Source organism: Aulonocara stuartgranti (genome assembly GCF_965226115.1).
Source record: "Aulonocara stuartgranti genome assembly, chromosome: 10".
NCBI classification, from domain to species: Eukaryota; Metazoa; Chordata; class Actinopteri; order Cichliformes; family Cichlidae; genus Aulonocara; species Aulonocara stuartgranti.
In genome coordinates this window covers 30,302,880-30,323,294 of record NC_138946.1, presented here as the reverse complement: position 1 = coordinate 30,323,294, position 20,415 = coordinate 30,302,880, and the positions used below count along the sequence as shown (strand labels likewise).

Here is a 20,415-nt window from a genome sequence, read left to right as displayed (position 1 = left end):
TGATCCTTAAACCCCCACATCCTTTGTTCTGCTCATTTTCCCACTCCCCAGAGATGGAGTTTAACAGCAAAAATTAAAATGAGGAAAGGATAGAGGATAGAGAAAGATTAAAAAGGTGAGGTAGAGTGAGAGGGTGTGTGAAAATGAGAGCCAGGGAATACTGGCTTCTTCAAGGCCCAGACTTCAGGGAATGTAAAACCTTGAGCGTGGAGGCTGCAAAGGCAGTGAGGAGTTGGTGTAAATACCTTTTGCATTATGACCTTGAAACAGAAACTGCAGCGGAATATTCTCAAAAAGACCATTCTGTTGATAAGTAAAAGGAACAGATCCAAAAAGTTTTCAATCAAGTTAAAGTCAGCCAGCTAAGCCTCTTCTTCAATTTCACTGCTTTTAAAGACACTCGGTGGCACTTTCTACTGGGGCTAAGATCATGTTTTGCGGTATTCATGCGGTCAATTACAGCCAACAAGTCCCTCCAGGTTGAAAAGATTTCGGATCCCTTACCCCACCGTGATGAAATCCCCCCAGTTCCCCAGGTTGTGCGAAATCATGCAGTGGATTGTTATGCAGAAAAAGGACCATAGTATGGAGATGTGGGCTGGAACTAATAGGATTGGTTTTGATTCATTAGATTCTCTTTCATCGGCCTGGTTGGAATTCCACTCCATGTCTCCTCAGGCTTCACACTTTTAAAATGGAGGCGGGAGGGGGGTAAGTGTTTATAATTGAGCCTCTGGACTGCAAAAGCTCATTACTCTATGGAATCATCCGCTTATTGCGACCCTGTGGAATTGTGTGAATGCATCCCCCTGTTCTTCAATGTACTGACAACACTTTACACGATATGACATGATTGACTTATCCAACACTTACATTTAAATGTGTATTTAGAAAATCTTAGTTTAGAAGAGTATCATTGCTATCCTCAACAGCTAATCTCCAAGAGCGTGTCTGGAGTCTTTTTTTCCTAACCCAACTTTCTTTAATGTCTGTTCAACATCAGAGCACTCAGTCCACGTCTGTGGTCACTAGACACTGCAGCAGCAAAATCCTCCAACAACCAGCCTGCATCACGATCAGTTCTTGGTGTTCCCTGATAGCTGGGCATGCTTATGTTCAGCAACTGGTGCTAGGTTAAAGTAAACCCAACTGGCCTGTTTTACAGGCAAAAAAAGCTCTGCCTAATATAGTTACAAGGTTATGTTTTGCATTGCGAAGTCTAATTATAGTTTGCCTTGTCCTATTTAAGCTTTTTCAACTGTCCAATTTAGGAACGCTTCTCTGGAAAACACAAGTCATATTACGCCAGCATACATTTGAGCTTTAAAGCAAAAGAACAAAAGGCAAAAATAATCCAGCTGTAAATGGCAGATCGTGGAAAATTGAGCAATTTTCACTCTGGGCTAAATGTGCATCATGTACCATCACAATTATCAGTTACCGTACTTTGAGAGTACTGCAGAAATTAATCAGAAGCAAAAACTTGAGAGTCATAATCACATACTTAATTATTTATTTATTGTTGGATGAAAAAGTTGAATGACAAAGAATTACTGGCTTGTTCCATACATGCATCAAAATTTAAAGGATGTGGTCATTACTTGTGCTAAGTGATACAAAATATGAAAACTTGACCCAAATATATCAATTTATATTGTTGTATACAAAATCATGAAGACACAAACAGCAGTGCTAAGACAAAACTGGATCTTCCATTCACATGTGTTCCACAATCTATTGTGAAGGCAGGCTGGGGTCTTCAGGACTTGTCAGACTGGGTAAATCAGCCTGTGATTCAGGCGCCAACTCTAGTGTGTTTTTAAGGGCTTGGCATACACGGGTTCCAGGAAATGAAAGGGAAGCAGCACAAAGAATGCCACCAGAAAGATGGTGCTCACCACAGCCAGAAGCACGTAGCGGCCGATGAACAAGGTGTCCACTATCTACAGAGCAAAATAAAGTAAATCCATTAGAAGTTTGTAGTTTCTAGTGTATGGAAAACACAGGGTTATACATAAAGTTCCTCTATTAGCCACTAGATGTCATGGCAGGGCTTTCATAAAGGCTCAAGTGCAAATTTCTCAGTGAGAAATCAACTTTAGAAGGTCACTCATTTAACATTTCTTAAATTGTTCTATGGATAGTAAAACATTATCTGGATTTCTTTTTGTCGAGTTAAGCTTAACCTGGCTTTCTTTACCAACAACCTCATGACTGCTGTCAACTATGGAGGCAGAGCAAAATTGAGCATTTGACAGGAAACACAGTTTGATTTGGCTTCAGGTGGCCGGAAATCGCTGAATTCCCCAAATCGGTGCTGGATTTATTTATTTTTTGCAATTTTCACATTTTTCCCCCCAAATTCAGATTGCATTGCATATTCTGGCACAATCTGTGCTTTCACCTACTTCAGACAAGTTTGATGAGTGTTGTAAGCAGTGACATGAAGAACGATGAGCAATAATCAAGAGCACCTGTATCAAAGGAGTGGGATGGACTAGCATTTGTATGGTGCTTTTCTAGTCTTACTAAGCACAAACCACTGCTCCATATGCTATACATTTTCCCTTCATATACAGAGCAAATATGGCTCCACAATAGCTTTTAGTCTCTCTTTATGAAGAAGTGCTGAAAAAATGACTTGAAGTTTATTAGTATCTGTCAAGCCCTATTTGTTAAAAGCATCCATGGAAACAACAATGAGATCCTTGAACAGTAAAGCCTTTTCTGACAACTACATCACTCCATAACTCAGACAAGCCTGAAACATTTGGTTAACTGTGATGCTATAAATACATATAGTATTCAAAGATCTCTTTCTAGTTAATTTGGTGTTGGTGAACATTCAGTTTAGTTCGTTATATGGCAGATGGGAGAAAACCATGATGCAGGCTGTGACTCGCAGGCATAGAGACAGATCTATTTCTTGCTGGCTCTGGCCTACGCTCACTCACAGTGGTGAACACTTTGTGTGTTCACAGTGTTCACCACTGGCTGGCTATTAAAGGCAGCAGGTAGTACAGTATTCAGTATATAGTGTGATATAGTGTGACCTTCTATGGGTTCAGCCACTTTTGGGTTCAAACAGTAGACAAAAAAATCCCTGCTGTACTCTTGTTTCTCTTTGCATTTGGAAACGATCATTTCCCCCATACTAATAGTTCACTATCTGACACTTTTAGTGCAATAATTAATTTGATGTAATGCACGGGTGTCTGTGGTAAATTGACCTCCTTTAACAGACTGCACAACAACCAGCTGCACTTTTTCATATTAAATGCTGTCTCTGAGTCCCTGCTGTTACAAAGCTGCCATTATATAAGCTTAGAGACTCTCATTAAAAGAAGTCCTGTGCACATTTAGAACTTATCCAGCCACACAGCCCGTTATTATCTTACACATAGAAAAATGATCCCAGATAGCATAACAAGAAAATCAGTTCAATAGGTGGAATAGGTTGAACATGCTGGAAGGGTCATGTCACTTTAAACCACTGGCCGAGAATTGGTCATCAAACCTCTGATGCTATGTTTGTTCACGGAATAAACTGTGATTGAAAACATGTTTGTTGTTTCGCTCTCACACAACTTAATGCTGATTCGGGCTTCTCTTTATTTTGGAATCCTGCTGTTCCCTATCTAGACAGATGATCAGCAGGGACACCAACAACACAGCACTGCAGCTCACCCAAGCAACATGTCAATTAAGAGATGTGAAGCGAGCAAGATGCAGGGCTCAGAAAAACAACACATCTGCCACACTGATGATGCTGTTTCGTGGATAAGGGGAAGTTTGGATTTTTAAAATTTGCCATCAAAAAGATTCATCAGCACGTCATTAATGGCTGCATGTTATAATTTGGATCATGAATACAAGAAGACAAACGGAGAAAACGCCCTTAAGCTAAATAATGGGAGGAGAGCTGCAATTCTACTGCAGTCTTAAACAGGATTTCACAGAGTCTGCTGTGAAATGAGAGAAGGTGTGTGCGTGTGTGTGTGTGCACGCGTGTAAACCCACTGGTGTGCATGAGGTGGGGTTGATGTATGCTGTTTCTTATAGGTGCATTTAACACATCTCACTTTTTAATTTGCCAATTACGCAGCAAGCAGGAGCCCAGAAAGCGGCCCATGTTTTATTAATGTGCCACAGGACGCACAGTGTGAGCATGCAGGCGGTGGGGGAGGTGGGAGAACTATGGGGTGTGGTACAAACCACCCCCACTCCTGCTCTAAGACTGGCCTAATTGGCACTATGATATTTTACTTTTCTTTAACAGGAGGCTAGACATTCTTTTCTCTCACTTATCTTTCTGCTTGCAGATAGGTTACAAAGTTTTGTGTGTCTTTGTGTGTATTAGCTAAAAATGAGTGTACATCACAACATGATACAAACACAAAAAGTCACTAACTGTGCCCAGTAGATCAATTTATTACCTTAACATGCATATCTGCCTTCATTTAAATACCGTTTTGGATCCTACGGGGGAGGGTAGATGATCTGTTTTCTACAGGTGTTACTACATACTCCAAAGAACGGAGATGAAGACGTTCTTCACGCCTCTTTTTCTTCTTTTCTTTTCTTTAAGCAATTTGCGTCTTGCTATTATAATATTTGAATTCTGGTGGCATCTTTCTGTTTTGAGGTTTTTGTAAAAATGATGATGAGAGAACCCTTTTTAGGACTTGATTTTTTAAAAATCTTTATCTCAAATCATGGGAAATAATGTGCGTCTCAATAATGACTTGAGAAGTAAGAAAACCTGTGTGTGATAATTAGTCAGCATAGGTTCATTTTATTTGGAAACCTTGTACAGAAATCCAGGAAGTCTGATTTTGCTGCCTCCCCCTCTCTCTGTTGTAGGTCTGGTATCTGCCTTTGCACAAAGGATATAAAACATGAGCTGGCCAGAATGCTGCTCCGCTCTGCTATTTCTATGGGGTGGCAGCTTGCTTGGCAGATCTAGCCGGCTTATTGGCACGACCCCGAGGCAGCATGGGGGAGTGTTTGTTCTGTGTTGCTGCTGGTCTAAGATAAAGCAGACCAGGCCTTTTACGACAAGCACATGCACAGAAGTGCACACACTGACACTATTTACAGGCATACAGTGTTGTGCAGATACTGCCTTACATTACAGTAAAATTAAGCTTTCATTCTGCATCGGCTGTTTATATACACTCACTGCATCTTAAAGCTAAGTAGAACGTAGATCTTTAATTAGTACAAATGAATGTAGCGAATGCTTTACTTTACAACCCTGCATGATCAGAGCTTTGCCATTTAGAACTAAATATAACTCACCTTTCTACATAATAACACCGTCTATGATAAAATTGTCTTTGAGAATTAGGATTGCAGGCACTATAATTAACTGAATAAATAACATAATGTATTGAACATGAGATAAACATTCAGCTAAAGCTTGCTGTTAATTTGTGGGCTCTAAATCCTCATTTTTCCCTCTGCACCCAATATATTGGCTGGAAATGAATGCCACATGGCCTTACATCAAGACTGATGACATCGCAGACCCCCATCATTTCTAAATGAACTACATTATGTTGTCATTAAGCAGGAAACACAAGTAGGGACACACCAATTGTAAAGTTCTGGGACCTTATTTATTTAAAAAAAAAAAGTACATCTGATTTCTACAACACATGTACACATACCTGCATGCATTGTTCTCTTAATAAATCTGACTCCGACTGAACCAGGTGTGGATGAACCTACTGATCAGGGGCTCTTTTAGTCACGTTGCCTTCTGTCTGTGACAGTGCAGGCATTATGCAGTATTACGTATGAGTGTCACCTCACTACTTCCATGCTTACAGCAATCAGACTCTCTGAGCCACAACTTTCTATTATGATTAACTAAAACTAAAATAAAACTAAAACTAGATGTTGAAACAAAGGATTTTAAATAACTAAAATAAAAAACTAGATTCTTAAAAAAATTAAAACAAAAAATTCTGTGAACTTGGAAAAGGAAGTAAAATAAAATTAAAAATTAAAAAAGGAATTGATGGATGTGTTTATTGCGACTGCTGATGTCTATAAGACTGTGAGTCAACTGCTCGAAAAAAGCCATTATACAGAGTTTTTTGTAATAACTGTACTGATTTTCTGAACTGAATTGTACTGAACTATTAAAACCAAACCAGAAGCAAACATTTTTTAATAACAAAAACTAAACAAAAACAAGCAAACCATACTCTGGCAGGCTAACTGAAACTGAGCAGCCTCCTAGTAGATCTACCTCTGTTATTAGTTTGAAAATCCTACGTCACTTTGTTCTCAAGTTATCACATTTACAAATTTGCTTGTCCACACTGCCCACCTAGCAGGGTGACAGCAGTATCAGCCTTTTACAGTTGAGGGATACTAAAAAAAATTTAAAAAATACAGAACTATTGAATGTCTAGCCTAGCCCACAATATCATAAGCACTCAAATATATATGGTGTAGTGTAAAGAGTGCTGTCAGTGGCTTTATTGCCAAACTATAAATTTATAGTGCATAAGTGTGGGTTATAACAACATAAGCTGTTCATTTAAACCATTTGTCATGGCCACCAATGACTGGCTCTTTCTTATTTGCTCTAGGGCAATGTGATTCACCTCTTCACCATCTTTGTTACCAGTTTACTTGTCTGCAAAATATTCTTACATGTGTGTCACTCTTTCCATACCATGTGTTTTCAAAAACTGCAATCTCTGTGTGAGAAGACATGCAAGTTTTTATACGACATTACACTGGCCAGCTGAAATACATCAATGTGAAAACATTTGGATACCTCAGTGAACATTCAGCACTTTATTTAAAAAGGTTTACATGTTAATATCTAATCTTGTTTTTATTTATCTCTGGGGGAAAAGTGCTTTAATCACAGCTAAACAACAAAAATGAACCTTGTTTTATGTTCTAACTGAGGAAAGGGTTACCCCACCACTTAATAGCCAGTTTTCCCCCTTTGACTTGGGCTAAAATAACTTCAGAGACGCTTTTTGTAGTCATCCAGCAGTCTCTGACATCAGTCTGCAATATAGCAGAATACCATCAGTGGTGGCAGACTCTCAATAGTCATCTCAACAATTAATAGGTCTTTACAATGCCACCCCAGGACTCTCAATTTCTTAGTTTTCAACCAGTTCTTGGTGGATTTACTGGTATGTTTTAGGTCAGTGTCATGTTGCAGGATTCAATTCTGCTTAAACTCTTTAAAGATGCCCTCAACTCATAGCCTCAAATTCAGCTACTGGTGAAATATTATTAGTGAAAATCAGCAATATTTACGTCACGGGAAGCCACTGAGATGAATATTGTTCAGTATGGTGGATAACTGCAGTACTGATCTGTGACTGATCAATCAATGCATCCCTAGCTAGGTTTTATAATAATAGCAAATGTGTTTTTGTTTTAATGAATACATTTTCAATAAATGGTATCGTGTTCTGTGTTTTCCTGACATCGATTTTGCAGCAGATTTACAGTAAAAACTAGTGAACAAAATGATGAGCAAAATCATACTAATTATTATTCCAGGTGGCACATGAGACTTGGAGTCGAGTTGAGTTACCCAATAAACAAAGATACAGACACTGACACACTCTTTAATATTATGTTAATGTGTCTGTGATTAGTGAATTAAGCTCACCTCTATATCTTTGAAAGGCAGAGGTGTCTCTGGGCTGCGGGGGAAAAACACCAACACCAAAGTGATCGTGAGAGCCAAGAGGAAAACAGGAAGAACTCCTAACCTGAGAAGACACATGGGATTCAAAGACAGAGGATTGAGGATGAGGTCTCCACTACTGAGTTAATGATCTGTAAGGCATGCAGGGTTACCTGGGGCTAATGTCATCATAGCCAATAGCAATCTAAACAATGGCAGCCTTTATTGTGGTTTTCAAAAGTTGTTAACTTTCCAATCAAGTAAATAGCACCATGTTTCACACATTTAAACTTTACTGTAATTGCACAGTGTTTGGTGTTACAGGAGTTCAAATTTTACTGACTTTAGTGGTATAATGGTCCAATGTTGAGTAATTGCACAAATGTTAATCAGCAGGGAGTGCAAGGTGTATCGCTGCAGCACTCAACCAGTGACGCAGCGTGTGTTTTGATGGAAAAGTTGATTTTTGCTGGTCTCACTGAGTAGCCTATAAAGCAAAACAATGTCTCAGCATGTCTCATGGTGACTGTGCAAAAATCCCTTCCCTTGGTGTTAATTAGATTGTTTTTGAGCACTTAACACCTCCTCTGTCCCTCACCTCCTCTCAAACACCCAGCTCCAGCCCTTAATGATATTTGAGACATTATAATTTTTGTAATTTTAACCCAGCTGACGGGGGTGGGACGTGGCCGCAAGTCAGTGAACTAATAATGGCATTAAAGCATTAAGTCAACATTATCATACGGTGCTTTTCTCCAGGGACCAAAAAGCAGGTATAATAGGGCACTTAGGAGGCAGAAAAAGGAAAGACTGAAATCTGGAAATGACTCTACGAACTATAAATTTGGGGACAATGACTGGTAAAGTGGCTAACAGAATAGAGAGACATAAGGTAGATATATTGTGTGTGCAAGAGACCAGGTGAAAGGAATGCAAGGCTGAGAGTATATTGAAGTAGGAGTAGTCATGAAGGATGAGCTGCTTCATTGAAGGGGGGGAGTAAATGTATAGAGACAATCAGGAGTTGCACCGTGTTTTTTTTTTTTTTTAGATCTATAGAAATGATATAATAGGGTTCCAAGAGAGGAACTGTGGTACTGCATGAGGACGTCAAGAGTGACAGAGAGGTATGTGAGGGTGGTGCAGGACATGTATTACAGGTATTATAGGGATTACAGATGGGTCTGAGCCCCTTCTTGTCTGCATTGGTGTACGACAAGCCGACAGACGAGGTCAGGCAGGGGTTTCTATGGACTATGATGTTTACAGAAGACATTGTAATCTAAAGTGAGAGTAGAGAACAGGTGGAAAAGAGCCTGGAGGGGTGTAGGTGTAGACCTGCTATACATCACATACATCTGGCTGTAGAGACGCCAGTGCTAACAAAATGACAGGAGGCAGAACAGATGGTGAAAGAGTTGAAGATGCTGAGGTTTTTTTTTTAGGAGTGACCAGGACGGACAAAGTTAGAAAGGCACGCCTGACAATGTTGGGACATGTACAGTGGAAGGACAGTGGATAAACTGGACAAAGGATGTTTCAGATGGAGCTGTCAGGCAGGACAAAAAAAAGATCTTCGGCTTCATGCATGTAGTGAAAGAGGACTGAAAGACAGAGGAGGATGGTAGGGAAAGGCTGAAATGGAGCCAGATAACCCGCTGCAGGTCCCTAAAGGGAGCAGCGGAAAGCAGAAGACATTTTTTGGGATTACACTGTGGTTACTGTGTGATGCAAAAGTATGCCGAATTTACAAGGAAGCCTCGTTAGTGGTTACAACGTGTTATCTCCTAGGTGCACTGGAGCCCAGCTATGAGACAAGTGGCGCGCATTTCAAGGAAATGCGGCGCCCATTGAGATAAATGTTATCCCGGCTTTTCGTTATAAATATTCCTATATTCCATCAGAGTTAAGCCTGTGTGTGTGCTGTTATGCCACTCACTTTGCGGACCCTGGCGCTCTCAGCAGCAAAATCCCAAACACAAGAGCAACAATCCAGACCGCCACAATAACGAAAACGCCGATACCGACTTCAAGGACAGTATTTGCCATTTTAAAGCAACGTTTTTAAGGGAGCTAACTCATCACACCGAACGCCCAATCCTTTGTATTTATGAAAAATGCTAATTGTACACTTAACAACGCTGTGCGGTATCGAACTACCGACAGCTGCAGCAGCTAAAGGTAGTCGAGACACTGCCTTACAAGTAAGTTCGCTGTCTCTACTAGCGCTGAGACAGAAGGCTTTAAAATATCAGGCCGACACAGTTGCGAACTAATGTTGCCAGCTAATTCGCCATTTCTCACATAAAAACGAGCCGAGCATCGGTTAAGCCTTTTATTTTTTTTCTTAGCATCGGTTAAGCCTTCTCTATGGCTTCATCTGCTTCCTGGTAACAACAAACTGTAATGTAATTGGGTAAATGAGCCAGACGACTAACCAATCAAATGCGTCGTTACTTAAGCGTTAAGCCCCACTGTGAAGCTGCCACACAACACCAGAGAAGAAGTAGAGCCTTCTTATGCGAATGTCGAACTTTACCCCATTTATTCCGAGGAAGGGTCCCATTTTACAGCCAGGTCCTTGCATTATAGCCAGGCCACGTTTCAGCGCCTTATGTTAGGTTCGGCTCACTGAGGTAGATTTCCTTAAAGTTTATGAACCGGCGGTGTTTGAAACACTCATAAAGTCTTGTATGAATACTTATCTGAAGGTATCCCCAGAGTAAGCCCAAAGGAGTATTAGTATTATTCAGTCTTGCACAAAACACATTTAATTCAAGGGATTATCACACGTGTCCATAAAGTATCCCGCCGTATTTTAAACTCCTGTTTTTATTCGTAACAATATTCTGCTCCTTGATCTACAAAGTGTATTAATAGTAGTGACTGAATGTCTCACGTGCACTCCGAGCTAAGATTTATCATGGGTAATATTCATGGTGACCAACAGGGGGCTAGCCAGGTCCGCAATTCAAAGGCATGTGCATTCTAGCGCGCGTGTGTGAGAGAAATTATGAATATGTCGCCTTATTAGATATTTACATTTTTTTAGAGCAGTTTAAACCGCTCTTTGTGTTTTGCCTGTGCCTGCCTGACTTTCCATCGGGCGATTTGATCTTTTCTACACTTTCACTGCAATCAAACAGATTAAAGCGCACACAAACGTCTCACTTTCAATGTTGTATCAAAGTGTCCAGGAAGGGGCGATTCTGGGATTAGACCTTGAAGGGGGCTCAGCCCCCTATCATAATGACATGCACAGACTTCCTTGCAATTAATATTAGCGGAATATTCTGTTTGTAAACATGCGCTGCTGTCCTTTTCCCCTTTACAACCCTCAGTTCAAAGGAATGCACATTACAATATTACCTTCAAAGCAACCCAATTAGTTGGAATGAATAATCACAGTTTTCCATATGAAACACCAGTCTTATAGCGGGCAAACTGAAGGCAAAGACTCAATTGTGTTCAATTGTTGACCAGAAATGACCACGGTACATTAAAGAACTATACAAAGCAGATAGGAGAAGAAACATGCACAGCCTTTTGTCACTCTCTTTTTTCAGTCTCTTAACCACGTACAGGCAGTTCAGTTTACTTCAATTAAATTGCAATTAAAATTAAAACATTTAAAAAAAAACATCACTCTGCCACCCCATACACCTGGAGTTGGTAGAGTTTATTTTACACTAAAGTTTCCAAATTCATGCAAACCCTTCATTTATTCTGCAGGACACATGATATCAGGTCCCCTGATCCAAGAGTGGAGAATAGATTTGTAATGGCATCCATCCTGTTCAAGCCATGTTTAGCGATGGGAACCCTATTCAGTTCGTATCAATTAATATGTTCTATTTAGAATGTGAAATCATTATTAATGAGTGTGAGCAAAGCAGAAGCTACCATGGCTTTGTAACTTTTGTTGGCTTTCACTACATATTCACTCTTAGCTGTTTTCTCTCTGTCTAGAGGTCTGCTTTGCTGTAAACAAACACTGCACCCCGATTTCACCAGAACAGAAATAGGAAATTGATAAAGCACATGCATATATACCAGCAGACCTAAGGCTCAGAAAGCTAAAATTAGCTAATAGACTCTAACAATCTAGCCTACATTAACATTTTTGATGGTAATGACCCTGTTTTATCAGGACAATTTACACTTTTCCTTGCATGTTTACATATTTAGGTAATGTGTGTTTTCAATCTTCACAAGTGAGTTGTGTCGTGGAATGACCTCTTCATCTTCTTTCTGTCAAAATAACACAAATCTATTAATAAAAATCCACACTGTTGATGTTGAAGCATGTATGAGTGCACTGTAACATCATGACATTAAGAACACTGGATATCTAAATCTGTGCTTGTTATAACCTGCACTGTCTCCAGCAGACCAGGTGGGAATATAAATGCAAAATTAGACAATGATAACAGAACATTTTTTAGGGGTTCTATGTCCAAATTCAGGGGTGCTTGAACATTCCCGATAAAGAAGGTCTAAACTCAGGTCTTTTCTGTTTGAACGAAGAACTGTAATCAGTGGTAAACCTGAACAAGTGAGGATATAACAAAAAGAACGAGGATAAGTGGAGCTGTGGTGACTACAACTGAGACATTTAACATTGAAGCAGCTACCCACAGCTGTAGCATAGCATAGCATCTTTATTTATAACGCACTTTACATCCAACAATGTTGGCCAAAGTGCTACAAATATAAAACAAAGAGAAAACAGTTTAAATTACATATAGAATATCTTAAAATTAAAAATAATATAATTAATTAGAAACATATTAAGAGACATCAACAAGTCCTGCTGTGCTGAAAGCCGAGGTAAATAGATAAGTTTTAAGACGTGATTTAAAAACAGATAATGAAGGTGCCTGTCTAACATGTAAAGGCAACTCATTCCACAATTTTGGTGCTGCCACAGCAAACGCCCGATCCCCTCTGAGCTTACGATTTGTCCTGGGCACGCTCAGGAGGAGCTGGTCTGCCGACCTGAGGGACCGGGAAGTTATGTATGGATGAAGACGCTCAGAGAGATACAGAGGGGCAGCATTTGACAAACACTTAAAGACAAATAAAAGCAGCTTAAAATGGATCCTAAAATGCACGGGCAGCCAATGAAGTGAATATAAAACTGGGGATTCCTGTAGGGATTAGAACAGCAGGAAATCAACACGCAGTGAATTAGGTTTCTTATACTAAAAAGGTTCAAGCTTGCCTGTAACTGGACACACTTTCCTGACAAAGGCTGTCACATTATGTTTGTATAAAGACCGAAAGCACAGAGGATGACCGAACAGATGTAGGTCACTTTACTTTTCAGGTTTATAACAGAGTCCGCCCGAGCTCAATGAATGTGTTCATATATTAAATCATTTGAAAATGTCATTTAAATGTTCACATTTTTGCGTTTTAAGCTGGTCCAGACTGATTCTCTTGATTCAAAATCAACTAAATTCTTTAGATTTTTTTATTGAAATGAACTGTTGTTTGCTGTTGTGGTTACTGTGATTGTTGTAAACTAGTTGCACCACCGTAACTCGACCGCAAATGTCAATGCGCTCTTCTTGGAGGTTTCGTGTGTTTGGAGCCCTACACCTGATTGCGGTATTTCCCATGGACACTGGAAGGCATCAGCAGCCCGGTGTTGGGAAAACGGGGAGCGGAGATGAAGATGGAGGTGGGAGGGGCCTGACATGACTGACGTCAGCGACTGTGTGGAGGAGTATAGGCTGTGCTGTCAGCCCAGTGTCAGTCTGATGAAGATTGGCATGCAGGTAAGCTGTCATTCATTTTCAATGTCAGTGCATGGGAGCAGGGCTTCAGCACTCCAGCGTCCTTTTTCCCCCTTTCCCCCCCTTCATTACAAAAGGCAGGACATTATTCATACAGTCAGACAGCCAGCCAGGCCAGAGTGAGGGAGAGAGAGATAGGGAGGGAAAGAGAGACAGAGAGAGAGTGAGGGAGGGAGAAAGAAAAAAAAAGAGAGAGCGAGAGACTGAGGGAAGGGAGGGGGCCTAGAGGAGGGGGTGAAAAAAGAGAGAGGGAAAGGAGAGGAGAAGCATTTTTGTGCTGGACTCAAAGACCAGTGGATTTTTTTTCCCTTTGCTTGATGCGGCATTTGGATTTTTGAAATTGTCGCGGTAATGTTTGTGATGCGGTTATCTCAGATTTTTTTTAAATGTATAAAGCGGATGTTTTAGTGCAAATGTAATAGTTTAAAGAGAATAAAAGCAGTAAAGCGTGCAGGAAGCTGGCGTTCTGTTTGCTTTGATTTCTTTGTCAAAAAGCTTCGGAACGCCTCATCCCATTCTAATTAATCGCAAATTAACACTTCATTTTACGGCGTGTCTGTAACGTGCAAAAGGCGTGTTGTGTTGTAATGTAATGCAATTTTCTTGATGTTGAAGTTTCGTTGTTGCGCTGTTAAAAAGGCTTTTATTTTGACTGACCGAGTTAGGTGAGGTGTAAATGGGGGGTGTCATGTAGCACACTTGCAATTTGATGTAATTCACTGAATTTTATTATTATTTTTCTTAATGCTCGTGAGTTTTGCGTGTGTAATTATTTTGGTTTGCAGGAAAAATAGATGGTTGCATGTTTTTCAATCTCAAACTGAAAAAAGTGAACTATAGTTACCTTTAAAATTACATTTTTTTGCTGATGACTTACAAAAGTACCCAAGCTTTTCAGTGAAATTAGTGTAGCAGCAGTATTTTAAAGTAAAACAAACAATATATAAAGCTAAAATATTACATGTAGTAATTTAAGTTGTCCTCATATAGGGGCATGTTTGACTTCTTATTTTCTCAATCAATGTTTGACTGAAGTGAGCTCTAAAGTTTACACTCAGCCTACCCAGCCCTGCAAAAACCTCCCTAGTCTGAACACTGGCCCTCTTTGTGTGCCGCTCACCACTTTCTATTTCAGATGACTTGTTTATTCCACAATTGCTTGAATGACGGTTTTGCTCACCGTAGAGCTTGTTTGACTGGCACAAAACACTGTCTGCGAGACAGCTAGTTTTCAGCACTGCTAGCCTGTATGATTTGACTTACATCCTTGAGTTAGAGAGGCCCAGATTTGCTGGTCTTTTGCTCTGTCTTAGTAGTTTTTTTGAGTCAAATTCAGCCAACTCCTGTGTTCCTTTGGGCAGTATTTCATATAGGCAGGCGCAAATTTGATAAACACATGTGACTTAAAAACAGAAACGCTTTTCTTGATATAAAATTTAAACTGACAACTGACACAGTTGTTTTCTCTCAGTGGTAAAATGCTCTGGCTATACAAAGCTAACTGAGGGCCTAATAACTAAGGCCATAGTGTGAACATCAAGAGTACATTAGCTTAATTAAATATGCCTGAACCATTTGTTTACTAATCATCTGCTTCCCTGAGAAATCACGATGGCGATTTGGACCACTTTAGGTCCCTTTGTCAGACACATTCACCAGGTGCAAAATGCTGAGCATGAAATCCCACGAGGGGCTAAATTTGCACCCACTGTGAAAGTAAACACTTTGTAAGATACTGCTGTTGTTCTGTGAATTGCTGTTAAAAGAGCAAGAGAAGCCCTTTTACCTTTTACACCGTTCAAATCACCCTTTGTCAGTAGATGATTTACCTGCGAATGGATCGAGACGGCGTACACAAATACGCAAGCACACGAGTTGATACGCATCACTAGTCACCCTCAGAGATGTTTGTTCTTTGTTGTTATGTACCCCACGCAGCTCTACATATTGTCAAAAGGCGATAATGCCAATTTAGTTTATCCACCAAACCCTGCTGAGATCTTAATTGATGATTTGTGTCATTGGACAAGCAGCCCAGGGGCACATTTAGGGCTGCACAATACTCCGGCACCATTTGCATATTCCCATTCTTACTATATGGGTAAATTACATGATGAGATGTGATGCTGTGCATTCCTACAGCTTTTTGGGGGATAATCACTAATAAAGTGAGTCAGTCACACTAAATGAAGGAAGTAAACAGAGCGAGGAGAGCATATGTTACAAACCAATTTAAGCATTTATGTATGGCCATAAAGCAATTGAGGAAATTAAACCATGAGCGAATGTCTTGTCATTTTCTTCGCCTTTGCTGCTAATTCCTCCCTGCATGGTGCCAGTGGAATCATTTTTGGAGACAGTCTTTTTCCTTTCTTTCTCTTTTTTTCACAGGGTTTCTTGTAAGACTAATAGGGCTTACTTTGCAGGAGTCTTTTTTCTAGCAATCAAATTGTGAAATATCTAATTTGTTGTTTTTTTTGAGGGCCCGGCTTTTTAAAATCAGGCTGGAAAAACAGCGGATGTTTTGAATTATTCATAGGGTTTTAGTCTGCTGGGTATCCTCAGCGAAGTGAATATAGCTCCTGTTCTGGCCCATGAGCAAAGTGATGTAGTCTAGTTTTCTCATGTTCGATAGCGCGGCAGTTCTTTAGACAATTGTGTTGCGCTGCATGTTTTGGTCCTGTCTGGGCCCTCGTAGGTCATGCCCACTAAGCCTGCTTGATCCCTATTGCTCTCAGGAGGAGGCAGAGACCTTTTTATATCGTCAGATAGCACAGGTTAAGGACAGCCCTTGCATGCTTACCCATGCTCATTCCGCAGCCAGTGCTGTGCTGGCACGGCTCTAAGTAAGCCACCGGGGAGTGGGCTTCGGAGAGAGATGGATTGGCTTGATTTATGCTTCAAGAGGAACAGCAGGCAAATTTAGCGATTCTCCATATAGTGTCAACATTACAGACTTTGTTTCTGGAAAGACATAAACAAACTATAATGAATAGGCATGTTGATTAGAACTGTAATTTAATTTAAAAAGGGAATCAGGCAGTAACGGCATACAGTACTGCTGAAATGTATTTTAATCTAAACGCTCAACAATGAAAAGAGTGTGAGGCAGAAAAAGCGATTAAAACATTTTACTTTAATAACAATAAATAAATGATGTAGTCTGAATAGTGGTATATAACCCCATAGTAATCAATAACATTTTGACATTTATATGTAATTTAACATTTTTGCCCCATAATTGCATCTGAGCACAATTGTAGTTATTTTCATTTTTATTAAAATAGCAAACAGCAGTACATTTAGCTGGTTCCTCCCCAGTGCCAGTTGGTGATCGGTATAACAACAGACATCCTCTTAGTGCCTTAGCAATGAGTGTTTCCAGATGTATGTCTTGTAGAATTTACAAATAACTGCAATGCAAAAGCAAACATTAAGGAAGCATTTTTAAGATAAAGTTAGTGAGAAAATGTGAATTAATATATATTTGATACCATTTACACTTCATAGTCACTTTTTTAAGGCAGTCATTACATTACTTACAAGTCTTGATGTAAAACAGTATTCCTAATGACTATTTAAATGCATAGATTGTTTTGCTTCGTTTATTTTTTTAAAATATGAACTAAAAGTGATTCCATTGCACATGAGCATGTGGAGGATTACATACTTGTCTACACGACACAGGCTACTCTTTTTTTCTTGTGTTGTTTTACTCCACAAAATGTTATTACAATGTTCTCTCAGTACAGCACTGCTCATCTCCAGCTGGAAAAAAGTAAGAAAAATCCATGTCTGCCTCCAGACTGCTATTCACTGAATGATAGTGTGTAGCACATTCAGTTTACCCTGCAGATCGTTCTTAAACTTTTAGAAATACTCTTCTTCACATAACAATCACAGATGTGTGCTTGAACAGTGAACACGACAGCATGGAAGGAGTCAAATAAGGGCTTTAGTCATTAGATAATGATTTTAGCATCAGTTCTCTGATTGCATTCCTTTTTTCAGACAGAGGAAATGAAAGCCCAGCAGGGACACATTCCCTAAAATGAGTCAAAGTTGTGGCTTAGAATGGAAAGTCCAATACAGCTTAGTTTTTCCACCAGCAGCAGGATGCATGTGCATTGTTTACTGGGGGTGAAAAGTATTTCAAAGATTCTTCAGAAACAGGCTGCGGCCTCTCTCTCACGTCGTCAGTATTCAGTAGTGTTAATATCAGCTGCTTTTGATGTCATTATTTTTGCAGTGAAAACAATTAAAACATAATATTTTTAGACATTGGTGCTTACTATTCAAAGATCAAGCGTGCAATCAAATTAGCTACAGCACATTATATATTCTGCATTTGAAGACCTTTAGCAAGACTCTGAACCTCATTGTGCCTTTGCTTCTTATCTCTGGTGGAATGTAGATAATCCGAATAAATGAGTAGAGCTTCTCACAGAGAAATATGAATCCTGCCAGCAAATCCTGAATTTATTATATTTCAGAGTCCTGGTAACAGCTGAGCTGGGTGAGGTTCAAAATATTTGATTTGAATTCAACAGTAGATCACAGCAGAGTAAATCCGACCAAGTACTATGTGGCTGCATATTGAGAATGAATACATGAATAAATGCATTGGCCAAAATGCTGTTGCCACTTTTGGGAATTTCACACACTGCAATATTCTATAAAACATATTTAAGTTTCCTCAGAACTGTTACTTATTTTGATGAAGCCATCTTCACACCATGCACTGATACAGAGGCAGGAGCTTCAATTAGCTTAATGCAACTATATTGATGTCGCTTCAAAAATTGCTGTTTTTATTGAAACTCCAGCGTCTTTTTACTGCAGGTACAGCTCCAGCTGGTTTTCGGCACTGCAGTGCAGTTGCCATTAAGAAAAGCGTTGTCTCCTCTATGTGATGCAGATCTGCTTTTATTAGTTTTACAACCAGGTACACAAGAATTCAGGCTGTTTCTGTGAGCACTAAGCTATCTCAGATCACTGTTGTTGTTTGTTTGTTTGTTTTACAGCTAAATTAATATACAGATGAAAAAAAAACCCAACACATTGAGATACAAGGCAATAGGCAAGAAGATGAGGAAATTAGCCTTTTTGAAATGGTGGTTGATGATCTTTAGATATCAGCTTCCTTTGATTGTTGGCACAGCAGCTCATTGAAGTCTGCTGCGCTGTGAATAGAAATACACCAACGCTAAAGCTGTGACCTCCAAATGGCTATTTACTGGAGTACACTTCCATTTTCCACAGTCCTCTCCAAAGATATTATTCAAGTGTGTTGCTCTTTCTGCCACTCATCTGAATGTTTCAGCCTACTGCACTCTAGGACACCATTGATCTGAAGGACAATATTTTCACTCAGTCTATAGCTGTTCCTTTATTCTTGGCATTAGAGTTGAACAAAAGCAGTCGTCTCTTCAAATCCATTTGTATACTTTGCTGTTAATCTCTAAGAGGTCTTTGAAGGCACCCGGGGAAATTCTTGTTAATGCACAAGTCGTTAGTTAAAACTGTGACTTATCAGCAGACTAGTAAGACTAGTAAAGACATTATGCAGTGGCAAGGACACAATGATTTGTCCCAGTGCTTTTTAGTAATCGTTCTTATTAGCTGCAAATGACTTCCTTTACATAGTCCAGTACCCTGCTATAAAAGTGCCATGATTTTATGACAGTACAGGCTTGAGTCGAGGCGCATTTCATTTTCCACAGGAAGGCTATATCTGTCACAGTGTTTCACAAGACTTGTCACTCCTAAAATGTGAAAGGAGCACTACACTCTTTCATTCCTGTATTATATTTCACTAAACATCAGCCATCTTGGATGTCGAACTGCTGCTAAATTTCAGCAGCTTTTTCATCCAAAGGGATGCTAATGGTAAAGTAGAAATAACATTTTATATATATAACTACACGGTAACCTAACAAAATGGCCAGTCCCCTAGCAACTACATTCATAAAATGCATTATGTTAAATTATTAATTATTAACTATTAACTATATACATATGAGTGAAATACTGCATTCTGTCATCAACACTATACATGCTAATATTGACTGGTTTTGTAGACAGACATGTCTGATATAGGTGTTCTGTCATTCATATATTTTTTTCTATTCCAGGATTGCAGTGATTCATCCAGTAACTTGAATAATTCAACTATTAAAAAAAATCCTCTATGAAAATTCTTTGCTTCATGCTTTGTTTAATCCAAGGCTCTGTAGCATTTAGTTGTCACCACGGAAATAGTTGTTTCTTATTAAAAACTTTACTAGAAACAGTCAGCAGGAGTCCGTGATCAAACCACATCTTTAGCAAGCTCCAATATCTATACGATATTTAAATGAGCTTGCTGAAGGCCGACTACAGGCGTCATGCTTTCTATTGTAGTGATACCAGCAGCAAGCAGGGGTGTACTAAACCATATTTAAGGCTTTTACATCATTTTTTTCATATTTAAAGTAAACAAAAATATCTTAAAATATAGAATTAAAAGTGGTTCTTCACAGGCTGATAAAAATGTACCTGTGCCAGTAATACTCTGAGCCTGTGACCTATTATTGTTAGGGTGGACACAGAATTGTTATTAAGATTAATCATCAGAGCCTCTGTTTTCAGTAACACACACACACACACACACACACACACACACACACACACACACACACACACACACACACACACACACACACACACACACACGAACGAACGAACATCAAAAAGATGCAACATAGAACTCTGTTTGCCTCGTACTAATGTAAGAAAGCTCTCCAAGGAGAAAGAGCAAAGGCAGTTTTATTTTATGCCTTAGTTTAGATTTCATGTAGACCTTATTTTCTTTGACATTACCGCACTTACGATCATTTATTTATTTTTGCATTTAAGAAAGTTAACAGCTTACATAAAGACAATGAAAGGCTTTAGTTT

At 39.4% G+C, this 20,415-nt stretch overlaps 2 protein-coding genes across 2 annotated transcripts in view; one reads left to right on the top strand and one right to left on the bottom strand.

The window, feature by feature from the left end:
• Positions 1-1,504: 1,504 nt before the first annotated feature.
• Positions 1,505-10,059, bottom strand: tmem218 (transmembrane protein 218). Its single transcript, XM_082549522.1, has 3 exons — positions 9,615-10,059; positions 7,658-7,760; positions 1,505-1,943 (listed from the first exon to the last, which is right to left on the bottom strand). Exons 1-3 carry the CDS (start codon positions 9,722-9,724, stop codon positions 1,809-1,811), a joined length of 348 nt encoding a protein of 115 aa, XP_082405648.1. The 5' UTR covers positions 9,725-10,059; the 3' UTR covers positions 1,505-1,808.
• Positions 10,060-13,367: 3,308 nt separating this feature from the next.
• LOC309715795 (homeobox protein PKNOX2-like) overlaps positions 13,368-20,415 on the top strand; it is a 106,926-nt gene continuing 99,878 nt past the window's right edge. Inside the window, exon 1 of the mRNA XM_082549209.1 lies at positions 13,368-13,458. The gene's annotated coding sequence lies outside the window, so the exon portion shown is untranslated. The remainder of the gene's footprint in view (positions 13,459-20,415) is intronic.